We start from the raw sequence: 9,916 nt of genomic DNA on the forward strand, positions 1-9,916 counted from the left end.
TCCGATCGAGATTTGCCATGCTTTATGCATTTGCGAATCGAACTCGTTCCCGATCCTGGATGCTGGCTGGTGCTCGCCGCTGTACTTTTCATCTCGCGATGCCGCTATTACCGTGAAATGACTATCACAGGCCATTTCGAATTTACATTAATAAGATCGCCGGTCTTTTATCGTACGGGACTGCAACGACGTCGATCGTAAATCGGCATCGCGACTTGTACGTACGTACATACACCACGGGGGGAATTTATTCGTGTTATTCGAGCGTTCACGGCGTTATCTCGAAACACGATACTGCGCATAGATTTTTTTTTTTTTTTGTTGTTCGTGATTCACGCGCGCACCTCTCAAACGCTTTTTACACACGCGGTCGCTCTGAGAATATAATTGCACCATGTCGATTCCTAGCGCGAGCATAGAAGACAGGAGGAAAGCATGGACTACCGTAAATTCGCGATGCAGTCCGCGTTGAATTCGCGAATTACATAGTGCAGCTCGTATTTCATGACGCGAGAGACGGAACACGCGGATAAAAATGTTAAATATAAAGGTAAATCATTTCCCAGTGCAAAAAAAAAAAAACAAAGATATCTTCGTCGACGAAGAGCGGAGCGCGAAATATAGAGAAGCGTGCGTTAATAATTACAGTTCCATATTAATTTTCCTTTAATGTCACATTTTATCGCATTACACGTGGCATTCAGCACATTCTATTTTATTTTCTAATACTTGCATTTACTACATCGAGTGTTCGCGCGCGTGTAGAACGTTGCCATTAATTACTGAGGAGAGCATAAAACCTTTCGCGGTATAATACGACAAGTGCAATTATTTTATGACCGAAGAAAGGTAATCTCGTGTAATTTAATAACGGAATTCTGTGCTTTTTACGCGATACGGACAAATTTTAATTACGACGATGTACGCTGTCAACAGGTGACTTATTTCCCGGTTCATTTTGGAACTCTTACTGGGAATACTTGGAAAGATATAGCGAGGCTAGAAGAACATTGGACGAGCTGAGAGCGACCGAGGACCCTCTGTTGCACTTTCTCAGTCTTAGACAGGCGGCCGCGAGACATTCGCCCTCGTCCTTACTTCTCTTACCGGTGAGTTATTTAATAAAATGATTTATACAACATACATTATGGTGTTGACAAAATTATAATATCCAACGATTCGAATTAATTGCCATTGATAAAGAACTTAAAATTACTGTGCTAATAAAATATTGCAAGAACCTTGGCAGACGATTTTCAATGTCGATTCTTTTTTAACTATAAATTGAGATCGGTAAATGATTATTAAAAATTTAATTTTTTTTTATAAAATAAGATCTAAACTCGGATGTTATGATTTTGTAGTGTTCAATTGACTTGATTGATACCAAGCGTATTGTAATGTATGTCTAAGATTATGCTTGATTAACAAAAATTTGGCTTTGTAAATGATGATTGCTCACATCGCTTTCAATAGTTTTAATCTCGGATATCGCGCGATTAAAGTACGCGCCACAGAAAATATGCATCAAGGAAAAAATTGGGGGCCGGTTGAGAATAGTGAAATGAATCCCGAGAGAAAGAAAAAGAGAAAAGTGGAATTCTTTCTCTCTGAAGAGAAAATATGTTCCCTAATTAATCGTGCTGTCATTAAGCTTAATTACGTTAATTCGTTCCGCGAGTCTTTCAAACACCGGGCTTACCAGACCTCTCTCTCTTTCTCTCTCTCTCCATCTCTTTAAGGAGACTGTTCTTAAATTACAGCCGACTGAATTTTACAAACCGGTCGAATTGTTCAGAGTGCGATCGAGTAGCTCTCGTGAGTAAAAGCTACCGCGTGTTTCGTTTCTTCCCTCCTGCACACATTTGACTCTCCAGTGAAAGTCTTATCTCGCCGTTGACGCAACGGTACGCGAGGAGAGAACATCTTCGCTTAACCTTTCGATTCGAACCTTTATTCTCGCGAACGCGAAACGAAAGCGGATTAGTTTCTCGATTAATTATCGGTCGATTCACAAAACAATTTACTTTTTTGCCAATAAAGATATCAGGTACGATGAATGTAAGGGTTGACTTGAAATTAGTCAAAGATATATCAAAACCGGTTGATCTGCTAGAAAAGAAAAAAAATTCTATATACATGTATACGATTATACAAAGAAGTGAAGATTCCGTTTATTCATTTAGATGCCTCGAACCGATCGAAAGCGCAAACACGTTTGAGTTAATTCTACCAACATAGACGGCTGATTGTAAACTAAAAAAAAATTCTTCTCGCGTATCGATGAGAACGCAACGCGTATGTTAGATGAGCTATGTGACAGCTTATAACGGATGTAATGATCGGAGGCGCGGAACGCACGATGGAATCGGCGGACGCGACTTTAACACCCTTTGAAATATAGACTCGGAGCTTGTGTAAGTCATGGAGGTACGCGCGGAGAAGAATCTGCGCGCATCTAATGCGTGCTCGACGGTTGATAAGTGTCTGCAAATACGGTTTCGCTATTGGGCACATTGTTATCTAAATTTGAAATCCAGAAACCTCCAGCACCGCCTTTATCCTGCTAGCTGGGCTTTTAATTACCTTCGTAATGAAGTTTCGCAATTATTGATAATACAACATACACCGCATTTCGCAATTATCTCTGCTTGCTCTCTCGCTCGGGCAAATAGATTTTGCGAAACGCGTTTCTGCAAACGAGTTTCGAGGCGCAATAATGCGTTGGTAATTCGAGGCATTCGCGCGACACGACGGTTTAAGCGAGAAACGTTTAGACGCGGTTTACTGAAACGTTACGTTATCAGATTTACCCGGAATGTCAACTATGAAATTTCACCTGACCATTTCTGCACCTGTAACCGCGACACAGCAGGCTACTAGTATCCTGCCTACGCCGACCGTCCAGTAGATTACGAGATGCCCTGTTACACGTGGGTGTTCACAACGGTTTGCGGTACCCGTTTGTGGCACAATATGTGTGCGTGTGAGGTTTATATCTGCGCGTTTTGATACATTATTTACTTATATCGTCGCGCCAAGAAATAGCGGCAAGCGTACATAAGAAATTGCGGTACGTCGTTATGAAACGCTGATCTTGATCTCCCGAGCACCTACGCGCGAAATAACGTTGCGGCTTATTACAGCTATCCGCTATGTAATACATAAATCACACATCCGAGTGTATATGTGTTTGGAGAATGTTTTCCGGAATAATATTTTTCTTTTTGTAACCCACTAACATCTACGATACGATTCTCCGCCATAATTTCTCGTTGCAAGTGGTAAATATGTTAATAGTAAATATTTGCTAAGATATCATCATATCTTACTATATACTTTTAAAAATTTGAGAGTTAAATTTAATATAATAATTCGATATAATGGGAGTACATCTTTTTCTGATTTTTATTTCTTATAAAGAACATAATGTGTCTTTATATGTATAATCAAACGTTTTTAATATTTTTTAATGTTTTCTAATGTTATTTTTACTATATATATAAGAGATATTTTCCTAAGAGGTAAATTTAAATGTCGTTTTAAAGTAGCACAACTTCATCATTATACGCAGAGGTACAGCTATGCAGCATTTGGTACACATATTTATATACAATATATGTATGTGTGACTCCAATCAGAACCAGTCATTGTTTCTCTTTTATATCGTAGCGAGTCACAGAAGAACGAGTGATTTATGGCACTTGTCTTACCGAGATAATATAATGCCTCGCCGAGGGGAGGTAAAGGTGAGATAATTTTGTGAAAGCAGTACCATTAAAAATATGCTCTTCGAGCGCTTTAAAGTTCAAATTAATTTTTTAATTTCCTATTACTTTGGATATTTTCTAGATTAATCGATTATCTGTTCAGTTATTATCACACCACACACACACACAACTTTCTACACACAAAATATGTTTAGTTGCTGTATATAATATTTGGGAATCTCCATTATCCCTTCTCGAGATTAAAATAGAAAATAATTCGATTCACTCACCGATATGATGCGCAACAGCGGAGTTGTAGTACGCAACATTGATCTGTAAAATATAAATACATCCAAATTATATTAAGCAATATCCAATATAATTAATATCTCAAAAATTATTGTGTGAGCAAAATTTAATATTATATTTTATTCGCGTTTGGTTATCATTAGCCAATGTTGCAGTTAATACTCGAGATTTATCCGAATCGAAATTTTTAGTCGTCGGAAATTTAAATGGACGTTAATTTCGTCGTGTGGGATGCAAAGTCATACGTAAATTGCAGTTAACCGTAAACTATGTACCGAGAGGTTTGCGAGTAAGTCCGTAGGTTGAATGTGCCAAGCGGTGGTAACGGTTTCCTTCGTTCGCGCAATATATTCGCTCGTACGTAACAAGCCGTGATTCTGTGCATCGTGTCACGGGGATGATGAATGACCTCGCGTCGTCATCGATGATCATCGGGCTGTGGCAATCTGACGTAAGTCGACAGATCGAACTTTACCCTTTCCTTGCAGTTAAATCCTGGCTTATACGCAATAACGAACATATTAAAATGCGAATTATTACGAATATTCGAATATGTTTACCGCTGCAATGCGAGAATATTAGTCTGAAAATATTTTTTATTTTTTGTTTAAAGTGTGTGTGAAATTTATAAGAAAAGATCTATATGGATAAATTTGAGCAATGCAAATATAGTTTAGAGAATAAAAAATTGTATAGAATTAAAAATTTTTGTGTCCGCGCATACATGATATAGATTCAATAATCTAGCAATAATCTTTGCACTAGAAATTTAAATTCTTATTAATACGCAAATTTGCAAACAAAACAATTCAAAAAGAATTTATCAAGACAGGATTAATTAGAAATATTATTCCAAGACTTAACTTCTCAGAGTTTCATATGAAATAACCGGAAATATCGCAATCACACATACTATGTATAAAATACGTAAGTAGGTAAAATGAATACGCAAAATTGAATCTCAAAGAAATCTTGTAGCGACAGATTATCGTTAACATTATCTTTTTGCACCGGCGTGTTACGCCGAGAACGAGACTGGAAATAAGTAAGAAAATAACAGCTTGATTCCATTCCATTGACTATAAGATGGCGATGTGATCGTCTTATCAATTAATTTCATGAAGATAATTGGCAGATACATAAAGAGCATACACAAAATTTTCTATTTGACGTTGTGGAGGCCAAGATTTTCTTATAAAAGAAAGAATCTCGGATCGCGGCGATTCACTCGGTCATTGATAAGATGATTTGACATTCGATAAGTCCCGATAATATAATAGATGTATATGGTGTACCTACTTACGCTCTCGTGGAAAGAGACGCGAATAGCATGATAATGTCAACAGTGAAAACCAGTCGGTACGATCTGCTAGTTAATCATGAAGAAATCTGGTTTGTCGCAGCGATTCGCAGCCACTGCGATTACGCGCAGCTGCAACGCGAATGAATACGCCACTGTTCGCATTTACAGCTAATTAAAATGCAATCTCGTCCGCCCGCTTGAGGAAGCTGTTTGGCATATCGCAAAATAAACGTGGCAATTTATAATGTCTCATGGGAAAATCGTTATTCAATTGCAGACAAGTAATCTGATTAAAGTGTATCGCGATATAAAAGCATAACGTGTACAAATATTCCTGATACTGTACCTTTTTATTTGCATAATTACGAATCTTTATTCTTGTAAAATGAGAAATAATAAATATAAATATTTTTTTACCACTACAAAAAATGCTGTATTAAGATGCATATGATTATTTGTTAATGCCATTAGTGTTTTTATGTGAGAGAATATGCGCGCGGGATATAAATCAAATTTTTGTTAAAATTAAATTAAAACTTTGGCTATTAAATGGATAATCGAGATATCAATTCGAGTTATTAATCATATCTACTTTTATAGTACATGACGTTCCGTGTGCATGAAAACAATCAATCTTTGCTAATTAATCTTCATCAATTTGATTTATAACAGGTGATGAGGGAGGCAGTAACAAATATTTGTCACTCATCAATCTATGCTTTGTTCGTTGAATCGCGAAGAGTCGTGGAACCAGTTTTTCGAATTCGAGGAATTGTGAATCTCTCGCGCGCTTGATAAACAAAAGATTTCAGCGGAGGAAGAAAAAGTAGAAGCGAGCCGAAGAGAAGACCCGCAACGATGTAGTCTAAAGATCTTCTCTTCTTCTCGCTGCCTTCTCTCGTTTTCCGATACGTTTACTCCCGCGTTCGATTCGCGGTATCGTGTCTAACCTTGATCGTCGAAGATCTTATAAAGATCTTATAAACCAGTTAAGCTCGCAACGCGATGCGCGATGTGGCTCAACTTCGCCGCCGTAAAAGCCGTTGGCTTCCAGCGATCTGAAGGAACGCGGCGATTAATCGCGTCCCTCGAGGAATAACGTGTCAAGGGCTCGTTACATTCAATTTGTGTGAAGTCATTTTTGTGAAATAATTTTGCATATAAATTTGTCGCACCGGCAGTTTCTGCCTAGATACCGTTCGTATATTGTACTTTTAAATTGACTGTATAAATTCCGGTATCATCTCTAATCTAATATTTTTTTGAAGGTGCAACAATATAAGTTTCAGAAGATCAAATAAAAAGGTAGTACTTTAAGATCAAATTCATGTTTTGATTGAGAAGTTTGCGGAATTAAATGTCAATTTAAAAATTTAATTTGATATTAATCTTAATTTCCTTTTTTAAGAATTTGATTAGTCAAAATAATCTCTAATTAAATAATATAAAGTAAATTAAACTGAAATTTGAACTAAATGGAATGTTTATGTGTGTAAATAATTGTTTCAAGTTTTTAAAACAGCAGGTTAGATCGCATCTCTGAATTTCTTTGATTGCTCTTTTACATTATACAATTTTTAATTAAAAATAAAACACTAAAATTTTATGGTACCAACAATTTCCGGAGATCAACACAAGTCTCTATACATCAGCGCGAAACGCAAGACGAATGCACCACTTGTGTGGTCTAGTGACACGTCTATTAGCCTATTGACTTCTATCATCACAGAGGTGATGATGGACGACCTCTTCAGGTGCTGAAGACTGGAAAGAAGTCGTTTCGCCACGATCGATCGATCGCGAAAGCCGCAGACATTTCTCGATCATGCCGGCGTATAGGAAGTAATCGCCGCTTCGCTATAAATAACGCAACGAAAGCTATTAGTCATAGTTCGCGGTCGCGCGAGTGATTGCAACATGAACGCGGCTTAATCGATCCGCATCCTCACGTAAAATCTTATCGCGTGTTAAGATCATTCGTGGTACGAATACTTTTTTATTTACATCGGAGATAAAAATAAACTTACGCGCGAGAGAGGATGAAAAAACTAGAAAATTTATTTCAAGATTCTCACTTTTAACGAGTCGGTGGAATTAACGCGTGCGTTTGCAAAAAATTTGCATAATTTAAAGTTTATTCTTGTTCAGGCAAAGGAAAACATTACATAAATTATATAAATAGATCGATTAAAAAAACCATTCTTTTTCATAAGCTTCACAAAATTAAAACGACAGAGTAGAAAAAACCCATATATAAAATATACTTAAAATGCATGTTATATACATATAAAAATATATTGTATTAATCGACGGGAATCAGGAAAGGCCGTTAATTCTCAAATGCGTATTTTCGTAGCGGGCGATTTATTCGTCTTGTCTTGTCGAGGGCTCGGGACTGACTGACTCACTCGTCGCGTCCTTCCTTCACCTCGCCTATTTACATTTTCAAATCTATCTCGCTTTGTCCTTACAGTTTGTATGACTTTTTTGATCGAATACAGAAAGGAAGAACGTCGATGGAAATGTCGTAAGATCTTTTTAAAGACTACTCTATAATTTTCTAATTACGGCTAAGAGATTAATTTGCAATAATAATAAGACTAAACTGAGAGCTGTAATGAGGAGCGCGCGAGTATTCTCGATACTTTCTCGGTGAATGCATTTTGAAACACGTGATGTTTAATACTAACTAACGGTTACCATAAAAGCGATTGCGCCCCTATGACGACGTCGGAATAACAAAATAATTGCTGAGAATGCAATTAGTACTAAGCGCTTATCCCGGATGACCATTCTGGTAACAATGATAATCGCCCGCGCGATTTCCCGCGCTAAAGCTCGCGGTGGTGCATTCGCGGAAAAGTGGCACGAAAAATTCGACGTCACACGTAACGAGCCATTGTCACTCGGAAAGATATGCGTAAAGTGCATGTTAGATATGTTTTCACAGCCGTTAATTTTAACGTCCGAACGCGCGCGCGTGCCTTTAGGTCTTGATATGCAAACTGGGAGAACAGGTTACGAACAATCGTTTCGATTTGACCGCACAAATTATGGAAATCATAGTGGTAGTTAAACGTCGATTATTACATCGCGCGTTTACATTCCAGTGTCCTTATTTGCACTGCTCCGCCGCTCGAATCAAGCCCATTGCTCATTGCATTCTTCCGATACACGATCGCCGATAATTGCGCCGGTCTTTTTATACTCGAGCTCCTGTTCGAGTAATTTTCATACACCCGCGTGTAATTGCGTGTTTAATGGAACGATGTTAATAAATTACCCCTCTCCCTCTCCCCTTCTCCTCTCCCTCCCCCATGTGTTTTGTCACGCGTCGCAATCGATTGTTCCCGAAAAAAATGAAGCAGAACGAAGCACGATTTATTATTCATTAGATACTTGAGAAGAATCGAGCTGATGTTATTTATATATCCTGTACGCCAGTTTTATATCAATATACCAGGCGCTGCGAATAGAACGCCGGCATATTCACATAATGTAGAATCTACTGAAATAAAGATTTTTACCAGCGATAAAAAGATGTGTATTACACGATCGCTCTCGATGCGCCTTTGATAATCCTTGTCGTTAAATCGTATTCCTCCGATGCATTAAGCGTCCGAAGCGTAATATTTCAGCCTCGGTCCGAATGAGATGAATTCTCGATAAATATTGATGATAACGCTCGATCTCCTAGCTGATGTCCCTCATAAATTTTAATACGCGCATAATTACATGGCTGATCGACTAATAATCGTCTATGTCATCGCGTGCGGGGTTCTATCGTAATAAATAAAGTCGCGTAAATGAAACGGAAGATCAAATTCGTTATCTACGTATCGTATAAATTATTTACGCGCGACACGGAAATTTCCGTAATAGCAAATTGCGTTCGACAGAACGTATCCATGCTAGATTCATAAATTCGCGTTATGATTCTGCTAAAACACTTGTCGTGCCGAGCAAATCGTCGTGTAATATCTTGCACGAAGGCATGATTTATTTGATTACTCATTTATTTATTATACTTAAACGAGAAATAATAATTTTACACTTATATATTTATGTATTCGAAAAGCATATAGAAATCTAAAATTATAAACTAAATTCAAAGTAACTAAAAATATATTTATCTCCATTATCATTTAATATTGAGATATATATAACGGGATTCTCGATCTCTGCAAGAGATCTCGACCATTGTTTCAAAAATAAAATTTAATTTTCGGGCTTGCATTCCAAGTAGAGATATAATATTTGAAATCCAACTAACAATATATCATAAATTTGAGATATACAATGTTTGATTTAGATGGCGCACACGTTAATCAGTAGTAATAAAGTTCAATTCGCGAGTTAATCTCCGCGTTCCAATTGGTCGATCTTGATCGTGAAGATGCACTTGGCCGTGACACGATGGGAATTTATCGGCGATTATTCCGAGACCAATAATGGACATCCTCGCGGATGGAAATTGTTCGGCTTTGCTTGTCGGTCTAACGAAAGTAAAACGAGCGAGACTGGCGATTATCGTCGCGATGTTAATTTATTGCGTGACACCTGTGACGCGATGGAGGCTTTTCCCAAAAGGGAA

At 37.6% G+C, this 9,916-nt stretch overlaps 1 protein-coding gene across 3 annotated transcripts in view; it reads left to right on the forward strand.

Annotated features, from left to right (window-relative positions):
* LOC115235763 (rho GTPase-activating protein 20-like) overlaps window positions 1-9,916 on the forward strand; it is a 199,780-nt gene that overhangs the window by 74,663 nt on the left and 115,201 nt on the right. For all 3 annotated transcript variants that reach the window (XM_029807730.1, XM_029807729.1, XM_029807731.1), the window contains exon 5: window positions 937-1,109. In XM_029807730.1, coding sequence (XP_029663590.1) covers window positions 937-1,109 — 173 coding nt within the window. The remainder of the gene's footprint in view (window positions 1-936; window positions 1,110-9,916) is intronic.

This window comes from Formica exsecta, unplaced genomic scaffold, assembly GCF_003651465.1.
Source record: "Formica exsecta isolate Colony F162 unplaced genomic scaffold, ASM365146v1 scaffold233, whole genome shotgun sequence".
Lineage (NCBI taxonomy): Eukaryota > Metazoa > Arthropoda > Insecta > Hymenoptera > Formicidae > Formica > Formica exsecta.